This window comes from Gopherus flavomarginatus, chromosome 20 (assembly GCF_025201925.1).
Source record: "Gopherus flavomarginatus isolate rGopFla2 chromosome 20, rGopFla2.mat.asm, whole genome shotgun sequence".
In the NCBI taxonomy this organism is placed as follows: domain Eukaryota; kingdom Metazoa; phylum Chordata; order Testudines; family Testudinidae; genus Gopherus; species Gopherus flavomarginatus.
Window position 1 is genome coordinate 567,100 of NC_066636.1, and position 22,527 is coordinate 589,626.

Here is a 22,527-nt window from a genome sequence, read left to right on the forward strand (position 1 = left end):
CCAGACCCAAGGTCCGCCCCAAATCCACAGCTGCAAATGGCATCCAGTGCCCCTGACCGTGTCCCTCGGAGGCACGCTCCTTTTGGGCTGGCCTAAAGGCCATGCTGGCTCTCTCTAGCCTGGTCCTGGGCTCCCAGATGGCTTCCCAGGATCTCCCGCAGCATTGAGCGGCTCTGGGCAGGGGGCCTGGTGCTTCCGGGGCGAAGGTGGCTATTGTGCATGTGTGTAGGGCAGAGCCGGACAAGAGTGCGTGGTCAGACGGAGCTGCTGTGGGATGCAGGCTGTGCTGGCCAAACGGCTCGTGTGCGCCAAGGAATTCCAGGTCCTCCCTTCGGGTCACTCTCCTCTCTCCCTGCATGGAAAGAGAAGGGGGCTGGCTTGTGTGATGAACTGGGAATGTTCTTAATGTTTTCTCTGAATACGGTGTTGGTGCCTCAGTGTCCCCTATGCAGTTCTTAAGTATCTAGGTGGTGGGATAAGGGGGTGTGATTGCTGCAGAGCAAAGGGCCAGTGCACTAAATGCCTGACACTGTCTCCTGGCAACTGATGGCCTAGGCCCCCTCTGCAAAGGTGCCAGCTGAAGGTGTTGGCCCAGGAAAGGAACTGAGCAGAGGAGGAGGGGCTGGAGGGGTTTTCAGTCTGGAGCTGGCTGGGGATGAGCAGTGAAGTGCAGACGTGGGGGTCTGGCTCACTGCCCCCCAGAATGGACCCGGCCGAGGGGTCCGGTTCGCTGTACCTACAAGCTCTGTGTTAGACCCTGTTCCTGTCATCGAATAAACCTCTGTGTTACTGGCTGGGTGAGAGTCACGTCTGACTGCGAAGTTGGGGGGTGCAGGACCCTGTGGCTTCCCCAGGACCCCACCTGGTTGGGCTCACTGTGGGAAGCGCACGGAGGGGCAGAGGATGCTGAATGCTCCAAGGAGAGACCCAGGAGGTGAAGCCGTGGGAGCTTTGGGCCCTGAAGACAGTCTGCTCCAAGGGAGAGGAGGCTCCCCAAAGTCCTGCCTGGCTTTGTGGGGTGCAGTTCCAGAGCATCACCCGGGGAGTCCGTGACAGCTGGTGCATTTTGTTCGTCACAGCTTGTCCAGCAGGAGGAGGACAGCATGCCAGCTAACAGGGCAAATGCTGGGGGTGGCAGGGACCATCTGCCGACTGCCTCTTGTGCAGGCAGTGTGCTCCGGTGTGCCTGGCTCCAACGGGGCATGTGGGGCTGGTCTGGGCCACTCCACAGTGGGGTGCTCTGCAACGGGACTGGCTTAGTGAGTCTGTTCTGAGTGCAGCCCAGCCCAGGGCTCCTGAGTCACGGCCCACACATCCCTGCGAGGCAAGGCCAGCTCTGCCCAACCAGACGTCTCCACCTCCCCATGGGCAGAGGACCTTCGCTCTCATCTTAACTAGCTAATCTCTGTCCCGCGGTCTGTCCCTCACCAGGGCTGCACGCATAGTGCCATGCACATGAGTCAGTCAGGCAAAGACCCCTCCACGGAAAGTCACTGGGCCCTTTCCCTGTCCCCTGAAGTCCCACTGGAAGTGGGCCAGGCATGCCTAGTGACAGGCCTTTGGATTAAATAAAGAAATATAAGGAGCTATACCTGTCTCATAGAGCTGGAAGGGACCCTGAAAGGTCATTGAGTCCAGCCCCCTTCACTAGCAGGGTCAAGTACTGATTTTGCCCCAATCCCTAAGTGGCCCCCTCAAGGATTGAACTCACAACGCTGGGTTTAGCAGGCCAATGTTCAAACCACTAAGCTATCAACCCAGCAGGCAAGAGGGTTTGGGGTTGGCTGCCCAACTGATGGAGGAAGGTGCCACTAGGTTCTGGGGTAGGGGGCTTTCCAGGGACCACAGGACACTCACTGTTTTAATGACCGTGTGCACAGGGCTGGGGCTCCTGAAGGTCAGCACGTCCTGTCCCCTTCTCCTCTTCCCCAAAATGCCCTGTTCAGAGTTCCCGCTGCCACTCGAACCCGTATCCAACAGCAGCTCCCGCCCCCTGGCACCTGGGCTCCTGAGAGCTAAAGGCAGCAGAAAATTAGAAGGCTGGGCAAACGCAGGAATCAAACACAGTGTGGGCCAGACGCCTCTTTAGAATACAAATCTGCCCCCCTCTCCTCCAGCCCCGAACCGCAGAGTCGCTGCACCCGCCTCTAGGGGGAAATGCACCAATCGGCCCCCCAGCCCTGAACCGCAGAGTCGCTGCACCCACCTCTGGGGGGGACCTGGGATGCAAACTAGGGAAACTGCCATGGGGAGATGTGGAGGCCGAATGGAAGGCAGGGCAGCAGGGCTAGTGCCCCAACTCTGGGGGACAGACCCCAGGGAACTTGAATTAAAGTACAGGGGCTGGGGTGTGCACCTGAAAGACGTAGTGCCCCACTGAGGCCGGCACTGACTGCCCGGGGAGAGCGCCCCCTATTGAACCCCACACCCCGCTCCCTGCAGCACAGGCCCCTCGTGCCCCACTGGCACTGACAGTGAGAGGGGAGTAGGGTGACCAGACAGCAAATGTGAAAAATCAGGACGGGGGTGACAGGGCTGCCCATAGGATTCAGAGGGCCTGGGGCAAAGCAATTTCGGGGGTGCCTTCCATAAAAAAAAAGTTGCAATACTGTATAATATTATATTATATTCTCTTCCCCCCTCCCCGGGTGGCCCTGGGGGGTGGGGGGTAATAGGAATCTACATAAGAAAAAGAGCCCAAAATTGAGACTGTCCCTATAAAATCAGGACATCTGGTCACCCTAGAGGGGAGAGCGCCCCCTACTGAGCTCCTGCCCTGCTCCCTGCAGCACAGGCCTCTAGAGCCCTAGTGGGGCACTGAGGCCAGCACTGGCTGCCAGGGGAGAGTGCCCCCATTGAACCCCCAACCCTGCTCCCTGGGACAATCGGAAGTCTCCCCTCCAAGGACTAAGTGGGCCTGTCCCTGCCTAGTTTATGACAGCTGTAGTGACGCCATGACTGTGCTGACCTCCGCCCCGCCCCACCCCGCCCCACCGCACACCCTTGGCCACAGGCCCTTACCTCCCTGGGCAGAGCCACCGCACAGCTTGTTATGCACCATTAGGGCAGAGAAATCGGGCAGGGTTTGGTGCCGGTCCAGCAGGGTGCTGAGTATTGTCTGGCGCCTTTCACTGATCAGATTGCGCCCCGGGAACGTCGACGTCAGGTCGAGATGGGTTTGCAGTTCCTGGGCCAGCTCCTTCATGGCGGCGGTGGCCCCGCCTGGCTCAGCCCCACTCGGGGGGATGTTCTCCTTCTCGTCCAGGGAAGCTAGGAGCTCGGCCTGGGACTCTCCTGTCTCCACCGCTGCGGTTTCAGAGTGGCTTGGGCCCAGCTCTCTGGCAGCGGGCGCGGCTGTAGGCTGGGGCCCTTCGCCCGCTGCATGGGGCGCAGGCGCGCTGGTCCCATGCTGTCTGTCTGGAGTGCATGTCTGGCCAGGGGCGCAGGGGTCCCAAGCCTGGCTGATTGCGCCAGGGATCGCAGCACTTGTCTCGGTCTCCATCTCTGGCTTGCTTTGGGGATCCAGCAGCCTCTCGATGTCGGCTGATTTCACCTCCCTGTTAAACATGCCTAGATGCTGGCTGAGCCTGTGCTGGGTTATGATGACTGGCATGGAGCCGGAGACCCTTTTGATGGCTGGTAGAGGGGTGGACTTGGCGTGGCCGGCACAGAGTGAGCTCCAGCCCAGGGCTGGCATCCTCTGAAGCATCCTGCAGCCAGGCCCGCCCGCAGCGTTCCTGCCGAACTTGGCAGAGTTGCGCTCCCGTTTGGTTTTGCGGCGCTTGACTCGGCTGGGTCTCTGCCCGGCACCGTGGTGTCCCGGCTGCGATGCTGTAAGCTGGGGGGCAGAGGAGGTGAGGCCGGGGTCATCGCCTGCCTTTCTTCTGCTGCAGGGATTCATGCCGGCTGCTGCTCCTGCCACAAGGAGCAAAGTCAAAGAGCTTTCATTACCCCACCCCCCCGCCAGCCGCCCCAGCTCTGCCCCTGCCTGCTTCCCCAACGCCATGCAGCTACAGCTACCAGGGAATGGGGCCACAGTGGCCTCGAGTGGCTGTTTGGGGGAATGCAAAGGGTGTCTGGCTTGGCGTCCCCCGCGCCAGGCTCTGTACAAACACACCGCACAAAGCACTACAAGGACACGAGCTTGTTCAAGGCTCCAGCCGTCATCTATTCCCTCCTAGCCCCCAGGTCGTCTTCTCTTTAACTGCACCCTTGGCTTTAGCATAGCTGGACGGGCATGGCCTCCAGGCTGCTGGGTCTGCCTGGACGGGAACAGCCTGTCCTCATACCACCCTGTGGGGAAACCCCCAAGGGCTGAGGCAGGGGGGCAGGCCCATGGCCCGTTCAGCCCACAGCCTCTCAGCTGGTGAGGGGGCAAGTAGCACCCGTGGGGAGGTGTGAAGGAAAAGAGGCCTTCACCCAAGAGTGACAGGCCCTAGCCCAGCAGGAGCTTGTGCAGAGACCCCAGCAACTCGGTTCTCAGAGTGTGCGGAGGGAGCTGCAGGTAAAGTGGGGGGGAAGGGACAGGAGGGAGTGGGGGGTCAGTGAGCTCCCTCCCCACTTCTCTGAACTGAATCCATGGGCCTTTCAGGGGTGGGGGTCTGTGCCCAGATCCCCTATGTCAGTGGTTCCCAACCAAGGGCCCGGGACCCTCAGGGGTCCACCAAGCATGGCCAGCATTAGACTCGCTGGGGCCCAGGGCAAAAAGCCAAAGTTCTGCCACAGGGGACTGGAGCCCAGGGCACCGATTCCCACTACCTGGGGCTGCAGCCAAAGCCTGAGCAACTTCGCTTCGCAGGGCCCCCTGTGGTGTGGGGCCCAGGACAATTGCCCTGCTTGCTGCCCCCTAACGCCTGCCCTGGCTTTTATAGGCAGAAAAACAGTTGTTGTGGCACAGCTGAGCAGTGAAGTTTGTATAGCGTGGGGGGGGCATCCCTTCAATCCCCCTAGAGACCCTGCCCCATCCCACTCCCTTCAATGCTCCAGAGACCCCTCCCCTCAATCCCACCCTATAGACCCCTCCCCCTCCCTTCAATCCCCCTAGAGACCCCTCCCCTCAATCCACCGAGACCCCTCCCCATCCCACTCCCCTCAATGCCCCAGAGAACCCTGCCCTCAATCCACTGAGACCCCACCCCATCTGACCCTGTCCCCTCAATACCACTTTAAAAACCGCTCCCCCAGACCCTTCCCCTCAATCCCACTCAGAGACCCCTCCCCATCCCAGCCCCCTCAATCCACTGAGACCCCTCCCCCTCCAATCCCCCTAGAGACCCCTCCCCCAGACCCCCTCCCCTCAATCCCACCCAGAGACCCCTCCCCATCCCAGTCCCCTCAATCCCACCCAGAGACCTCTCCCCCTCCAATCCCCCTAGAGACCCCTCCCCTCAATCCCACCCAGAGACCCCTCCCCCTCCAATCCCCCTAGAGACCCCTCCCCTCAATCCCACCCAGAGACCCCTCCCCATCCCAGCCCCCTCAATCCACTGAGACCCCTCCCCCTCCAATCCCCCTAGAGACCCCTCCCCTCAATCCCACCCAGAGACCCCTCCCCCTCCAATCCCCCTAGAGACCCCTCCCCCAGACCCCCTCCCCTCAATCCCACCCAGAGACCCCTCCCCCTCCAATCCCCCTAGAGGCCCCTCCCCTCAATCCCACCCAGAGACCCCTCCCCCTCCAATCCCCCGACCCCCTCCCACCTCCCACCTCCATGCCCGCCTCCTCCAACTGCCCGAGCAGGGCTTCCCCCGCCCCTCGCGGAGTGGGCGTGGCAGACGGCCCCTCGGGGCGGGAACGCCCCGCCCCGCCCTTCTCTCCTAGGGGCGGGGCTGTTTCTTTCCCTCTGCTCTTTCCTCGCCTCGCGCCGCGGCCGTTAGCCGCCTTCTGCCCAGTGCCAGACCAGCGGGTCTCTTTCCCGCGCTGCCCGCTGATTGGCGGCCGCCGTCCCTCGCCCCACGCTGATTGGCCACAGTATAACAATGCCCCTCGATGATTGGCTAGAGGTTTTGGCGGGCTCTGGTAGACGAAGGGGAAGGGTTGTTGGCGTAGAGGCTGGTGCACCCAATTCGGACCAATCCTGTCAGTGTGGGGAGACCTCAGGGCCGAGGGGAGTGACCCCAGCCCAGACCGAGCCCGGGGGGCTGAGGGGAGAGACCTCAGCCGGGGCCGAGCCCCGGGGGGCTGAAAGGAGAGACCCCAGCCCGGACCGAGCCCGGGGGGCTGAGGGGAGAGACCCCAGCCCGAGACGAGCCCCGGGGGGCGAGCGGAGAGACCTCTGCCCGGACCGAGCCCCGGGGGGCTGAGGGGAGTGACCCCAGCCCAGACCGAGCCCGGGGGCCTGAGGGGAGAAACCCCAGCCCGAGACGAGCCCCGGGGGGCGAGCGGAGAGACCTCTGCCCGGACCGAGCCCCGGGGGGCCGAGGGGAGTGACCCCAGCCCGAGATGAGCCCCAGGGGGCCGAGGGGAGTGACCCCAGCCCAGACCGAGCCCGGGGGCCTGAGGGGAGAAACCCCAGCCCGAGACGAGCCCCGGGGGGCGAGCGGAGAGACCCCAGCCCGGGCCGAGCCCCGGGGGGCGAGCGGAGAGACCCCAGCCCGACACAAGCCCCGGGGGGCGAGCGGAGAGACCCCAGCCCGACACGAGCCCCGGGGGGCGAGCGGAGAGACCTCAGCCGGGGCCGAGCCCCGGGGGGCGAGCGGAGAGACCCCAGCCCGAGCCGAGCCCCGGGGGGCGAGCGGAGAGACCTCAGCCGGGGCCGAGCCCCGGGGGGCGAGCGGAGAGACCTCAGCCCGAGCCGAGCCCCGGGGGGCGAGCGGAGAGACCTTAGCCCGGGCTGAGCCCCGGGGGGCTGAGGGGAGAGACCTCAGCCGGGGCCGAGCCCCGGGGGGCTGAAAGGAGAGACCCCAGCCCAGGCTGAGCCCCGGGGGGCTGAGAGGTGTGACCCCAGCCCGGGCCGAGCCCCGGGGGGCAAGCAGAGAGACCACAGCCTGGGCTGAACCCCAGGGGCTGAGGGGAAAGACCTCAGCCCGGGCCAAGCCCCAGGGGGCCAAGGGGAGTGACCCCAGCCTGGGCCGAGCCCCAGGGAGCAAGCAGAGAGACCTGAGCCCCAGGGGGCTGAGGGGAGTGACCCCAGCCCGGGCTGAGCCCCGGGGATTGAGGGGAGAGACCCCAGCCTGGGCCGAGCCCTGGGGCCCAAGGGGAGAGACCCCAACCTGGGCTGAGCCCCAGGGGAGAGATGCCAACCGGGCTGAGCCACATGGAATGAGGAGGGTAGACCCCAAGCTAGATTAAGCCTGTGAGGCAGGAGGACCCCTATTCAGGCTGAACCACAAAGACCCCCAAAAGTGCTGAACTCCAGAAAGGGAAGAGACACCTGTGAGGCCCTCATTTCATTGTCCCCTTACAGAGTTTACTGGGGCAGCAGGGCAAGTTGTCAGGCACCATGAGTGACAATGCTGGAAAAGGGAGAGCATCAGAAAAGAGGAAAAAGCAGAAAAGCAGGAAAGCAGGGGAGAGTTCCCAGGTGAGGAGCCCAGGGGAGCAGCTGCTGGGGCGGGACCTGGGAAATTTGTCTCATCTTCCCCATTGCAGGAGGGGAGAGCGTCTGGGGCACCAGAGTGATGGTTGACTGGCGCAGAGCCAGCTAGGATTCCACCTGCAGGGGAAGGAGCATGTGCCCCTGTGCCTTGGGAGGCAAGAGCCGTGCGGCTGAGACCCACAGCACCAATGGAAGCAGCTCACTCCCTGTCTCCTGGCCAGAGATGATAATCAGGCCCAGGAGATTAATTTAAAATTAGACTCTCACTTTTCCATCCAAATGGTCAGTCAGTGGAAAAAGTAGGAGTTGAGATGCTGCACAGGGCCAATTTCCGTACACCTCCCTCTGCCCAAGAGAGTTGCTGCTGTTCTAGGGCGGTGGACAGGGAGGGAAAGAAGTGTTCCCTTTTGTTGAGAAAATTCAGACAGTGACTACTGAACATAACACACCTGTGACACTTTTCTTCACCTGACTAGGTGGAAGATGAATTCAAAGAACTGTCTATCTACTTCCCTAAAGAGCAATGGACAGAGATGGGAGCCTGGGAGAAAACCCGCTACAGGAACATAAAGCGAAACTATGAGTTTATGGTTGAGCTAGGTGAGAGGGCCAGCTGGGGGTGAAAAGGCAACTCCAAGTGGCACAAGCAGCTGGAGAGTTGAAGATGTTGTATTTAGTCCTCCTTTAAGTCTTCCTCGTTTTGGGAGGGAGGAGACATTGAGAGTTTGTGTCCTTGGGGCAGAGAGAAGCCAGAGTATAAATCCAGTATAGAAAATTCATACTCTGCACCCCACATTTCAGACCTTAGGTGCATGTGCTGGCTTCTCCATTTGCTGTTTCTGTGATGAGCCTTGCAGGCAGTTGAGGCTGCTGCAAGCCCTCTGGCCTGGGCAGTAGGAGTCCTGAGGTGCCAGGCGAGCCTCACAGGTCTTCCAGATTAGAACATGTGGCACTGCCACCAGGTTCCCATGCCTGTATTCCCAGTGCAAGGTGTTGGGAAGCTGTCTCACTGCATGAGCAAGACTCAGATCATGTCAGCTGTTATTGCTTATAATGGATTTCTTTGTTAGGCCTTCCTACCCCGAAACCCACATTTATGTGTCGTGGTCGACGTCCCCAAAACCCCATCGTATACGACTCTGAGTCTGATGAAGACTGGACACCAAAACCTTTAGGTAACAGAGCAAAGAAGTGACTCCTCATTTTAATGAGCTACCATTACTGGGCATCTCCACTGATTAAAAGATCCTTGGGGGAAATCAGCTCCTTGCCACATAGTCCCCAGCCTCAAAGGTCTCATGTTGCACTTTTCACCCTTCCAGCCATGGAGAACTGGAGAAGATTCACTTCGGAGCGCCTTAACATGACACTTTAGTTCACCATAAGGGTTGCAACATGAGGCTCTCCTTGCACTAATCTGGGGCATTCAGGTTAAAAAGTGAACAGTTTATTTTTTACTCACAAACATCCTGTATCAGCAGCGAGGCAGCATGAAATGTGGAACATGTGCAGGGAAGTTCAAAGGGTCTGAACCACTCTGTGACACCTGTTTTTCTCTGGGGCTTATGGTTTCAGACAGATTCAAACTCCTGCTAAATCAAAGGCAGCTTCAAGCACTCAAGCTATATGTTATTTATAAATATTAAATAATTTTATGAGTGAAGAGCAGTTTCTTACATAACAAAGCATTAACCTAACATCCTGTCCTCTACAGCTTGCTACCCTGCACAGTGAAACCAGTTACATTGTAACAGCTATGTAGTGGTTGGGGACGGCTGAGACAACTTTCTTAGAGCTTCTCTATCTCTGATTTCTGTGATTCTGTGACAGTCAGAACATGAAACAGCTGCCAGCTTCCTGCCTGGGACACTTACAATTTCAGTAATGTTGGTCATGCAGCATTTGGGAACTTGTTCAGTTTGTTTGTTTGTTTTACACTTACAGTTAAAACCTTCAGGCCACCATGTAAATCTGGCAGTTTGAAACAGGAAAAAAAGAAAAGGCAGAACATCAGTCAAGTAAGCTTACTATGTACTTTTTGCTTAGATGAGGAATCTTATAGAGGACATGAACCCCGTTTTTAATTAACAAATGCCTCTACAGTGACATTAAAAATGCTTTTTATCTGCTCGTTATGCTGCTGATTCAACTAATAATTAAATAATTATTGTGACACTTCCTAGGAGTAGTAGGGCTGTAGGGCACCTCACTACCACCTGCTGTTAGCATGAGGCAATCTTGTCTGTACCTGCTGTGGTTCAGCTCCCTGATTCCAGGAGCCCCAGGCACCACAAGCACTCCCCTCTCAGCCTATGCAGGCTTCGCTGTCCCTCTGTGGAGCAGAGATAGGCACTTTCCAAGCCCTCTGTGTCCCCCCCTGGAGTGCACAGCCCCTGTTCCACTGTCCACTCACAGTAGTCACAGATTCACTGTTCCCAAAGACACAGGACACCTCAGTTTACCAGTTACACTTCAGATCACTGCTCTACTTAACATGCAGCAGAGGTTATAGTGAGAACCGAGTTCATTCAACGACAGCAGGTAGAACTATTGGACACAAATGGTTACAGATAAAATCATAACATGCTTTTTAGGGCCTAGACTTAATTAACAAGATACCTTCAGCTTTAATAACGTATTGATCACCAGCGCTTTTCAACCAGGTTGGCTGTGATCCCCTTTTCATGAAACAACCCACTCTATCAGCTTCTCAGGCGCAGGGTATCCAGCCCCAAATATAGCAAAACAGTCCTTTAATCTTTATTCATAAACCAGATGCTCTTCTGCTGCTTGTCCCTTTGATTTTGGGATCCCTTGTCCTTTTGCAATCTTGACTAGTTGGTGGCTCCATATGCAAATAGATGTACCTTGTGAGATACACATGACCAGCCACAGAGATTAGCGCCTCTGATCCTGCCTGAACAGAATCTGTCTGAGGCCTATCACTGCTCGGTGACCTGCCTTTAACTTCAAGGCATTAAGAACATAATTTTCAGTATAGATACCTAACTTCTTAAATATTATCCTTGCATTTCCCAATGATTATGATGAGCTACGTATTAGCACCTGGTAGAGACCTAGCATGCTACTCTTTGTGAACTATGGTGCATATCCTTGTCACAGGGATCCCTGTAATATTCTATGCTCCCTCTGTCCTCTGCAAGTTGACACAAAGGTTCCTGGACCACAATTATCAATTAAATAATAACTTTAATGATAAATGTAATAATTAAAACCCAGAACTGCAATCAAATGATTGTAAAAATTGGTATGTATACCAATAGGATGCATATATAAGATGGAGGGGGAAAAAAAGCATTTATATAAAAGGCCAAGAAAATTTTAAGAGTTAGGATCATTTTTCAGAATATCTCAGTGGAATTGTTCAGTTTCTGCCACTGGACTCAAATACATTGTAGATAGAAACAAATTCACTTCAAGGCGGCTTCCTGACATGGCACATTTCAGAGGGGAGATGTCTAATATAAGCAAGCCACAAACTTTCTGCCCAAATGGGAGCCCAGAGCAACATCAACAGTTACATCAGGATTGTAACACTGTGGCCAGGTCTACACTACACGTTTAAACTGAATTTAGCAGCATTAAACTGATTTAACCCTGCACCCATCCACACAACGAAGCCCTTTATATTGATATAAAGGGCTCTTTAAACCGATTTCTGTACTCTTCCCTGACAAGGGGAGTAGCGCTGAAATCGGTATTGCCATGTCGGATTAGGGTTAGTGTGGCTGCAAATCGACGGTATTGGCCTCCGGGCGGTATCCCACAGTGCACCATTGTGACCGCTCTGGAAAGCAATCTGAACTCGGATGCACTGGCGAGGTAGACAGAAAAAGCCCCGTGAACTTTTGAATTTAATTTCCTGTTTGCCCAGGGTGGAGCTCTGATCAGCATGGGTGGCGATGCAGTCCCAAATCCAAAAAGAGCTCCAGCATGGACCATACGGGAGATACTGGATCTGATCGCTGTATGGGGAGACAAATCTGTTCTATCAGAGCTCCGTTACAGAAGGCGAAATGTCAAAGCATTTAAAAAAATCTCCAGGCTATGATAGAGTCCACAGCACAGTGCTGTGTGACAAGCGTAACGGAAAGCCAAAGAATCAAATGGACGCTCATGGAGGGAGGGAGGGGGTACCGAGGACTCCAGCTACTCCACAGTCCCCGCAGTCTCCGAAAAGCATTTGCATTCTTGGCTGAGCTCCCAATGCCTGAAGGGTCAAAAACATTTTCCCAGGTGTTTCAGGGTATATGTCGTCAATTTACACCCTTCCGCCCCCCCGAAAGAAAAGGGGAAAAAAAGGTTTCTCGCCTTTTTTCAATGTCACCCTATGTCTACTGCATGCTGCTGGTAGACGGGGTGCTGCAGCGCTGAACACCAGCATCCCCTTCCCAGTGGCAGATGGTACAGTATGACTGCTATCCATCAGCAGCAGCAGCCTGAGACCAGCAGTGCTCCTGGCTGGCCTCAGTGAGTTCGGCCAGGGTTGCCTGGGTAAAAATGGGAATGACTCCTGGTCATTCCCGGCAGATGGCACAGAACAACTGGTAGCCATCCTCATCATAGCAACTGGAGGCTGAGCTCTATCAGCCCCCCCCTTTCATGTCTAAATAAAAGATTCTGTCCTGCCTGGACTATCATAGCAGCGGGAGGCTTCCTCCCCCTCATTTTATCTCACTAACAAGTCAGTGTTTCTTATTCCTGCATTCTTTATTACTTCATCACACAAATGGGGGGACACTGCCACGGTAACCCAGGAGGGTTGGGGTAGGAGGGAAACAACGGGTGGGGTTGTTGCAGGGGCACCCCCTAGAATGGCATGCAGCTCATCATTTCTGCGGGATCTCTGGGGCTCTGACATGGAGTGGCTGTGCTCTCTGGTTCTCTAGTACACTTGCCCCATATTCTAGGCAGGACTGACTATTTTTAGACAAAACATAAAGAAGGGAATGACCCGGGGAGTCATTCCCATTTTTGTCCATGCATCCCCGGCCGACCGCAGCGAGGCCAGCCAGGAGCACCCATGACAGCAGCAGACGGTACAAAACGACTGATAACCGTCATCTCATCACCAATTTACAATGGCAGACGGTGCAATAGGGATAACTGTCTCTGCTACCTTGCAAAGGCAAATGAATGCTGCTGTGTAGCACTGCAGTACCGCGTCTGTCAGGAGCATCCAGTACACATACGGTGACAGTGACAAGGCAAAACGGGCTCCATGGTTGCCATGCTATGGCGTCTGCCAGGGCAATCCAGGGAAAAAGGGCACGAAATGATTGTCTGCCATTGCTGTCACGGAGGAAGGATTGAGTGACGACATTTACCCAGAACCACCTGCGACACTGTTTTTGCATTGGGATATCAACCCAGAATTCCAATGGGCGGGGGAGACTGCGGGAACTATGGGATAGCTACGGGATAGCTACCCATAGTGCAACGCTCCAGAAATCGACACTAGCCTCGGTACATGGACGCACACCGCCGAATTAATGTGCTTAGTGTGTCCGCGTGCACTCGACTTTATACAATCTGTTTTACAAAACCGGTTTATGTAAAATCAGAATAATCCCGTAGTGTAGACATACACTGTGGCAGAATGCTTCCTGGTATGACTGATACACCCCCTACTGGTTGATAGAGCCTTTTACAATGGTAGAGCACAGAATTTTTTATTCCAAAGTAGAGCTGCCTGAAAAATGGAAATATTTCACTATTTGGATAACAATTTCAAAAACATTTTCAAAAAAATTAAAACATTATGAACAATTTCACAAAAATGGAACAAGTCAGCTTTTTTTGCAAAACAATTTGCTTTTACAAAGACCGTTTTTCAATTATAAAACATTTTAAAGCTTTTGACTAGCTTTATAAAGATGATGCAGTATCAGATTAGGCAAATATCTAATCACCTCAGTGAAGAGATCCATAGGTAAATGTCTGTATTTTAAGCCTTGTAGGTAACTTGCTCCTTGCCTATCACCTGCGATATACCCTCTTTAGATTATCAAAGACCACCAAAGAGAATATTCAAGTCAAATTGCATGAGACCCTGTGATGGGGTGTGTACCCCATGCTGGCCCTGAATGGATTAATGTGGGCCTGAGAGGTGAGTTATATTACCTTGGTGCACCTGGAGGGAGAGCGAGGTGTGGCTGATCATTAAGCCCAGCTGGGCAAGATCAGGTTGGGCAGAACAAAGAAAGCAGCGAAGAGTCCTGTGGCACCTTATAGACTAACAGACGTTTTGGAGCATGAGCTTTCGCGGGTGAATACTCACTTCGTCAGATGCATGTAGTGGAAATTTCCAGGGGCAGGTATATATATGCAGGCAAGCTAGAGATAATGAGGTAGTTCATCTGCTCCTTGTAGCCTTTTGTATGTTAGTTTTTCCACATGAGAGGCTCTGGGTAGAGAGAACCAGAACAGCACGTTTATTGTAATGGAAAACAACTTTGTGTGCAGAATGAAAAGAAAGTGCTGGAGAAGGCCTCTGAGAATCAAACGGACACTGAGAAATTGAACAAAAATTCAGATGTGGGCACCAGAATCCCTGGCACTAATGTTGTTGATCTGAAAACTGGTAAGCCGAGAACGTGGGGAAATCTCCTCTGCATTTTTATGGTAGCTCTGAGAACTATTAGGTCTGCAGCCTATAAGATTTGGTGGGAGGTGCTCTCTGCACTCCAGGGGTTAAAGTGGGACACGTAATTCTCATTATCTGTAGAAACATGGAAATATCTCTCATTATAGTGAAGTCCAATTCAATACCACAGCTATTCTTTCTGCTGCTTTTCCCTTTGAGCTCTCCATCCCTGAGAGTGCATCCTTCAGCACGTAAGCTCACAGCCACCAACATGATGGGATTCCCTTCAAATCCCTATCATGCTTCTCTTTAACTGGTTGCTTAGGACACTGTTGGGTGACACAAAGCGGGGTGAGCCTCCATGGCACTCCCGTTGTTGCCATAGGAAACCAGCACTAGACGTCTAACCTGGCTTGAATCCATCTTGGCAACGTGAAGCATGGTCATCAGGACACCGACTGGCCTCGTATTGCTGTTTTACTTGGGTCTGGATTCTTGCATACCAGCCCATCTGAGGCTGTTGGCACTGAGAGCAGAGGACAGTGAGCTAGACACAGATTTAAGGAGACAATGTCACTGCTTAATCAATTATAGTCAGAAAGTGTCAGAGTCAGCTGTGGTTTTCAGTGTTCAGCTCCTAGAAACTGTGGTATGGCTCCTATTTATGTATGTTTTCATGTGCAAAGGGCCTGATTCTTACATATTCTGTAGCCCCTTTGCTGTGTAAAGCAACCTCAATATAAATGAGATTTAGGCCTGAACATGGCATTGCCTGTTTGTTTCTATCCGTTCTGGTACTGCACAGACTAACCTGCCCAGTATAATTCCCCTCTAGATCTACCCAGGTTAGCAGCTTCTAAAACCCCAGGGCAGAGCACCCAAGTTAACACGTACAGCTTACGAAAGAGAGAGAAAAAAGTGTATGTTGAAATAAATGAACCACAAGATGATGATTACTTATGTAAGTCACATAATTTATTTCAGTATTCCTCTTTGAGCCCCAAATGTTTTTCCTTGTATGGCCTCCCACACTATAGTATCTGAACACCTCAAAAATTTTAAGAATAGGAATAATAGTCTGTATCTCTTTAATCCTTTTAATCATTCAGGAGAAATAGCTGGGGGGTGGGGGTGTTGAGAGATCAGTTTTGCATTTAATTCTGAAAGTCATCCTTATCTCTTGTGGCAGAGTTCCATAGTCCTGGCCTAGCTCCTGTGATAGTTCTGTCTCCCGCACTCATGAAACTCTCCTCTTGGTTAAGAGTTTCATTGTTCTGATGGAACTTAACTCTCCGATGGAGGGTTCTTAACATGAGGAGAGACCTGGAATTCGACTCTCTATTCAATAAGGAGCCAGTGCAGAGAGTTAAGCATTGGCTGCCATGTTCACAGCGACCTGCACAGCTAAACAGGCTGCTCTGTCCACTTTCCACTGAGCGCTTGCTGGAGGCAATATACCACCTGACAGAAATTCTCTGAAAATGTGCCTCTGGTATGAGGAAAAACTTCAGACTCTCTTCAGCTCAGCCAATGTGCAATAGCTGGAGAGCAGCTACCTAGTATGCCACCCAGCCGCCTGTATACACTAGGGCCTGTGTGATGGGGTTAATGGTCTGGTATGCAGCCAGGGGCTAGGGGAGATGGAGCAGAGAAACTAACTGATGGAGTCAATGTTCTGTTTCTCCTCCTGCTCTAGTTTGTGAGGCTTGCCTGACATTCTTCATTGATGAGTGTTCGGTTCATGGCCCTCCAGTTTTCATCAAAGACTCAATAGTAGAAACAGGACAGGAAAGGAGAGCAGCTCTCACTTTGCCCCCAGGGATGAGAATTGGGCTTTCGAGTATCCCACAGGCTGGGCTTGGAGTCTGGAATGAGGCAGGCACCCTGCCGATTGGAGTTCATTTTGGCCCATACGACGGAAGGATAACAGAGGAGGAGGAGGCAGCCCATAATGGTTATTCTTGGCTGGTATGAATTGCCAATGATGCTTGTTTTCTATTACAACCCTCTGCTACGTTCTAGCTCATCAAAGTGTGAAAGGAAGGAGAGGAAGTATGCTCCTTGGCATTGAACTCTCACTCTCTGTTCTATTAATTCACCTTTTATTAGTATGACTTTATATCAGCATAGGGTGACCAGACAGCAAGTGTGAAAAATCGGGACTGGGGTAGGGGGTAATAGGAGCCTATATAAGTAAAAGACCCGAAAATCAGAACTGTCCCCATAAAATCAGGACATCTGGTCACCCTACATCAGTATTTCTCAGCGTGTCGGGGAGGTGGCATGAAGGGCTTGCTGAGGGGCTAGGGAAATGTATTCATTAATATGTTTTGGCCTTTAACACATGGCATTCTCCTAGGGGGGTGCAGTTGGTTTAACTTTCCTGATGGTGGTGGTAGGCTCAGCTTTCAAAGTTTGTTGGGAGACACTGTTTGAAGGCCCAGGTTCTGCTTTCAGGCTTTGTCTATACTACACACCTTTTGACACAGCTGTGCCGCTACAGCCATACTACTAAAAGTCACGCATTGTAGCTGCTGTTTGTCATCTGGAGAGAGCTCTCCTGCCAACAAAGTACTGTTCTCACCAGCACTTTTTGTCAGTAAAACTTTTGTCCTTCAGGGGGGTGTTTTTTAACATCCCCGAATGACAAAAGTTTTGCTGACAAAGTTCCAGAGTAGACAAAGCTTAAGTTATGCTGTGCAGCCTCCTTGATTTCATTGGGATTGTCGCTGTGAGCACTATTTGGCCCTGTCTGTTCTGTGTGTATTCACACTTGCAGGATTACTTCTGAACTGTGTTCAGGACACAATGAACCCAAAGCATGAACCTAAAGTTTTATCCCTCCTCTAAAAGGGTGTCATCAGGAGGAGGGAGAAAACTTGTTCACCTTAGCCTCCAATGATAGAACAAGAAGCAATGGGCTTAAACTGAAGCAAGGGAGATTTAGGTTGGACATTAGGAAAAAGTTCCTAACTGTCAGAGTGGTTAAACACTGGAATAGATTGCCTAGGGAAGTTGTGGAATCTCCATCTCTGGAGATATTTAAGAGTAGGTTAGATAAATGTCTATCAGGGATGGTCTAGACAGTATTTGGTCCTGCCATGAGGGCAGGGGACTGGACTCAATGACCTCTCGAGGTCCCTTCCAGTCCTAGAGTCTATGAGTCTATGACACTTGTCACTTATTTATCATCTCATCTGTATGGAGAGTGCCTTATTGATTCCTGTGTGTCTTGTTTGATTCAACTCCAGATCACCAAGGGAAGAAACTGGTATGTATACATTGATGGAAAGGATGAAACTAATGCCAACTGGATGAGGTAAGTCCCTGTACTCCTATCCTCATCAGTATAATCACAGAATGTTAACTCTGGGATAGTCAGTGTTTCAGGTGTATGAAGACTCAGGATTCATTTTTACAGGCTGTGGCACACTCAGTCATCACTAAGCAGGCAGTTATTTACCCAGTCCTGTTAGCATTCACAACATGATATTCTCAGCACTAAGATTGCAACGCAAACCCCAAAACAAAGTGCCTACTTGGTTAGGGAGAGACACAGCATTAGCCCTCCAATACCCAGGCACAGAGAAGCATATTGAGGAAGCTTCATTCGCCAGAATCTCCTTTCTATAAAAGTTGTACAGATTTTGGCTCTCTAAGTCATATCACTTTCATAAACTTAGTGGGAGTGGATGAGCTTCAAAAACACTGGATGTAGCTTTCAAAGGTTACTGGCTAGGCTCTGAAATCTCCTGGCATGGACCAATAACCTATTAATCCCATTAAGGAAAATCTAGAAGTACTGTGGTTATTTCACTGTTCTATTGCCTAGATTTCAGGTTGGCAGTTCCCTGACTGAAGACCATTGTATTTAACAAATCACTTTCCTAACTGTGAATGTCCAGGTATGTTAACTGTGCTAGGGATGAAGAAGAGCAGAACCTTGTCGCTTTCCAGTATCATGGGAAAATCTACTATAGAGTGTGCAGGGCCATCCTGCCGCACTGTGAGCTTCTGGTCTGGTATGGGGATGAATACGGCAAGGAGCTGGGCATCAAGTGGGGCACGAGATGGAAAAGCACAGCGCCACCCAAAGGTACCAGGCTGCAACCTCTCTCTGGTTAAAAGCTTCCCTGGGCTTGTTTTGAGATGACACAATTTCTAATAACCAGGAACTTTCATTTCTTATCCTGACATCTTTATCATGAATGCTTACAAGTAAATCCTTACGCTAGAGAGCCCATCTTGAGTGCAGATGTGATGAGGGAAGCTGGTGAAAGGAGTTGCAGTCACCAGGGCTTTGGAGCTGTGCTCCAGCTCTGCTCCAGCTCCATGCAAAAACCTGCAGCTCCACTGCTCTGGAGCTGCTCCGCACTCCGATTCTGGGCTCCACTCCAAAGCCCTGGCAGCCACCGCTGCCACTAGTGGTTGGAATGAGCCTAATTATGGGAGCTTCCTGCCATTCCTAGAACAGGGGTAGTCAATTATTTTTTGTCAAGGTCCATGTTTCTTGGTCAAGGTATAGCCAAGGTCCAGGCTCCAGAGAAACATTTTTTTCATGTTGCAGTAAAAATAATGCAATAAGTAAAAAAGACTTCATGGTCCATTCAAAAGTGTCTGGTGGTCTGGATTTGGCCTGCGGTGCGCCTATTGGTCAGATTTAGAGCACCTGCTGCCCTGAATCTCCCTCTTCAGTTGCCTTCTGCTCAGCTACTCACAACACCTCCAACACAGGCACATATGGGGGGATCCCTAGCTCAGTGATTCTCAATGACCAATCTGGATTGGCAGCTGTTGCTGGGATCTCCCTGATACAGTTTAGAAAGGCAGCAATCAGGTCCCTGATAGCCAAATGGTTGCAAAATGCTGGGATCCATGAGGAGACACAGACTGGGAATTGCTCAGCAGGTCAGTGCTTAACAGCTGAAACACTGTCAGTTGCCCCTCCTGCTCTGCCCGTGACTTTCCAACCCTCTCCAACCCCAGCATCTGCTTTACATTAAGAGGTGAAGACTGGGACTAAAAACAGTATTTAAAGTTAAACTAACCAACCAGGCTAGAGTCTGAGACTGGCTATCACATGATCTGCACAGGGTGGCTAGAAGCCTCTTCAGTGTTACCGTGGGTGCAGAGCCACCTATCGCCTTCCCTGTATAGAATCCCAAAGTTCAGAAACTAAACCGATACAAGGCGTGTTTTGGCATCTTCAAAACAAGCTTAAAGATGGAGGAGACTTTGGAGGATGGGGTGTAGTGAGGGGCTGGTCAAAGTCACTATGTCTCCACTGCCACTGAAATCTGTGGTAGAGCCTCTGGGGTGTCACAATGATCCTCAGACTAGGCCAAGCTAGCAGAGTGCCGATCAGTGCACTCCCAGCACTGGGCAACAACCAGCAGGGGTTGTGCCTACAGGCTTTCCCGCACAGTTACAGGGGAAGGAGGCTCTGGGGGGTCACTAGTGTGAGGAGACAGTCTCTGCCTTTAGCTCTTAAGTACTACAGGGACATGCAATACAGGCTATGTCTACACTACACAGCTTTTAGGGACCTGCTTGCATTACGACAGCCATGCCACTAAACATCATGCAGTGTAGCCACTGTTTGTTGGCTCTCCTGCCGGCAAAATCTTCCATTCCCAATGAGCGGCATTTGCGTTCTCGGAAGGAGTGCGCTGTTCACACTGGCGCCTGTTGTCGGCAAAACTTTTGTCGGGGGGGGGGAGGGTTAACATCTCTGAAAGACAAAACTTTTGTCGTTCAAGTGCCAGTGTAGACACAACCTTAGAAATGCTTATAGATACAACTCTCTGCATGGATTACTCCACTGGCCTTGGGAGAGAGGAGTTGGCCGGGACCAGAACCCCTAATAGCTAGGAGAGGAGAGAGAGAAAATGACACTTATAGCAGGGACCTAGAATAACCAAGCATGGTTGTCCCAGCTTTAGGTCTGAATCTGGCTGACTGTCAGGGGATAGAACTGAACCCTGGGGAGGAGTCAGTCATTAGGTCTGGTCCTACAGAGAACGGGTCATTTTGTATCCTAAAACTAAAGTCTGAGTGTCACTAATTGTCTGGTGCTCTTAGCCCTTCCTGTGTGGCAGGATAGTAGTGCAAAGCCTCTGGAAGGGCCAGCATGTTGGAGCAATTGCCATTTCCTATTTGAATTCTGGTTTGTTTTTTGGACAGTGCGTGTGCAGGATCCACACTGCCATCCATGTCCTCGCTGCAGGCTGGCTTTCAGCAGCAAAGATTACCTCAGCCAACACTTGAAGCGTAAGCACCTGCCTACCGAATTGCAGAGTGAAGAAGACGAAGGTGCTCTGGGAGGGGAATCTTGTCCTAAAACCAGAGGTCTTTCCTTCCCGGGGGATCCAGCATCACAGCAGCTGCCACCAGACCCCAGCTCCCTCCGCAAAGGCACATGGGGAAAGAAACCACATTTGCTAGGGCAGAGGGAAGGTGTGGGAGGTAGAGAGGCATTTGGCTTACCGTCAAACCTGCCTCCACAGCAGTGGAGGGACACAACAGGGGAGCCACATGCACAGAGCGAAACAGGGGAGGAGGGATGTGGCGATCGCAGACAAAAATATTCCTGCGGCGAGTGTGGGCAGAACTTCCACAGGCCATCACACTGGGTTAGACATCAGCAGAGCCACACAGGAGAGAAGTCTTATCCTTGTGATGAGTGTGGGAGGAGGTTCAGCCATTCCTCCAGCCTCACCAGACACCAGCGCATCCACATGGGAGAGAGGCCCTTCCAGTGCCTGGAGTGTGGGAGGAGGTTCAGCTGTTCCTCCAGCCTCACCGCCCACCAGCGCATCCACACTGGAGAGAGGCCCTTCCAGTGCCTGGAGTGTGGGAGGAGGTTCAGCCAGTCAGTCCACCTCACCGCCCACCAGCGCATCCACACTGGAGAGAGGCCCTTCCAGTGCCTGGAGTGTGGGAGGAGGTTCAGCTGTTCCTCCAGCCTCACCGCCCACCAGCGCATCCACACTGGAGAGAGGCCCTTCCAGTGCCTGGAGTGTGGGAGGAGGTTCAGTTGTTCCTCCAACCTCACCGCCCACCAGCGCATCCACACTGGAGAGAGGCCCTTCCAGTGCCTGGAGTGTGGGAGGAGGTTCAGCCAGTCAGTCAACCTCACCAGACACCAGCGCATCCACACTGGAGAGAGGCCCTTCCAGTGCCTGGAGTGTGGGAGGAGGTTCAGCCAGTCAGTCAACCTCACCAGACACCAGCGCATCCACACTGGAGAGAGGCCCTTCCAGTGCCTGGAGTGTGGGAGGAGGTTCAGCTGTTCCTCCAGCCTCACCGCCCACCAGCGCATCCACACTGGAGAGAGGCCCTTTCAGTGCTCGGACAGTGGGAGAAGGTTCAGGCAGCCATCAAACCTGACCGGCCACCAACGGACTCATGCCTAGAGGGGAAACACTCTGCAGACCAAACAACATGAGGCCTCTGTGTCAATCTTGTGGGATTCTGGGTAAAGCTAAGAGCTGTAGTGATAGACTCCTTAACCTTCTTGGGGGCTTTTGGTTTGCTCCTCTGCTTCATGCTGACTGCAGGGGTGAGTGTAATCCTCTTCACCTTTCTGCTCCTGGGCTGAGTGGAGAGATGCGTCCTTCCTCCACTTGCTGAGGGTTTTGTTGTTCACTAAAGTTGGGCTACTGCCCCAGCCCCTTGACTGTCCTGAGTGGCCTGCTGCATCTGCCCCTCCAGAAGAGACTTGGCCTGTGAGCAACAGGAGCAGCAGGAATTACAGCCGTTACTGTAGCTCCTGGGGTTGAGTAGACAGTAATCCCGTAGTGCTCTGTCCACACTTTGCTGCAGCCTTGCTACTGTATGAGGTGGGGCCAGGCCAAGGTGGGAGCAAGGCAGGCCTGCAGGAGCCACCTCCTGTTTGTCGCACACCATTTGTGGCTAGTGCAGTGAGAGCCAAGCACCTGGCCTGGGTTAGTCAAACTTCAGCGATGGTCTCACGCGAGAGCAAGGCAAGGATGGGGTGACTAACTCTGAATGGGGACTGGTGGGGCAGCACCTCGAGCTCGGTTCAGACTCCCAGCTTGCGCTGACTCTCACCCATGCGCTCATAAGGCTGGAAATGCCTTGCCTGACTATTAACACTGTTGTTCATGTTTTGTTCCTCTTAGTTCCTTCTCTCTCTCGGGAAGATGATATTTTCCCTCCATATTTCTTCTGTAGAGAATTTCTTTAAGCCTGTGTTAATAAAATGAGCTTCTCTGAGACTGACCTTATCCTGCACAGTGATCCCTAGCAGGGGGTAGTGACTGAACCCAAACCAGCTGCCTCTCTCTGCACAACCCTCTGTGCCTGATGTAAAGGATCTGCTCCAGCAACTGCAGCAGCAGACTCTGACCCAAAACATTGT

The 22,527-nt window shown here is 52.9% G+C and overlaps 1 protein-coding gene across 1 annotated transcript; it reads left to right on the forward strand.

The window, feature by feature from the left end:
- The first annotated feature begins 7,441 nt into the window (after positions 1-7,441).
- LOC127038331 (histone-lysine N-methyltransferase PRDM9-like) lies at positions 7,442-21,559 on the forward strand. The gene is made up of 10 exons (XM_050930915.1): positions 7,442-7,522; positions 8,014-8,137; positions 9,482-9,555; positions 14,024-14,141; positions 14,980-15,105; positions 15,841-16,112; positions 17,396-17,463; positions 18,050-18,240; positions 20,328-21,258; positions 21,427-21,559. Exons 1-10 carry the CDS (start codon positions 7,442-7,444, stop codon positions 21,557-21,559), a joined length of 2,118 nt encoding a protein of 705 aa, XP_050786872.1.
- Positions 21,560-22,527: the final 968 nt, after the last annotated feature.

What these genes read in the sequence shown, in the direction of transcription:
- LOC127038331 (XM_050930915.1), top strand. Translation starts at nt 7,442, where the DNA reads ATGAGTGACAATGCTGGAAAAGGGAGAGCATCAGAAAAGAGGAAAAAG. An exon ending in ACTAATGCCAACTGGATGAG is followed by an intron (nt 17,464 to 18,049) that starts GTAAGTCCCTGT and finishes GTGAATGTCCAG; the next exon opens with GTATGTTAACTGTGCTAGGG. An exon ending in TGCCTGGAGTGTGGGAGGAG is followed by an intron (nt 21,259 to 21,426) that starts GTTCAGCCAGTC and finishes GTGTGGGAGGAG; the next exon opens with GTTCAGCTGTTCCTCCAGCC.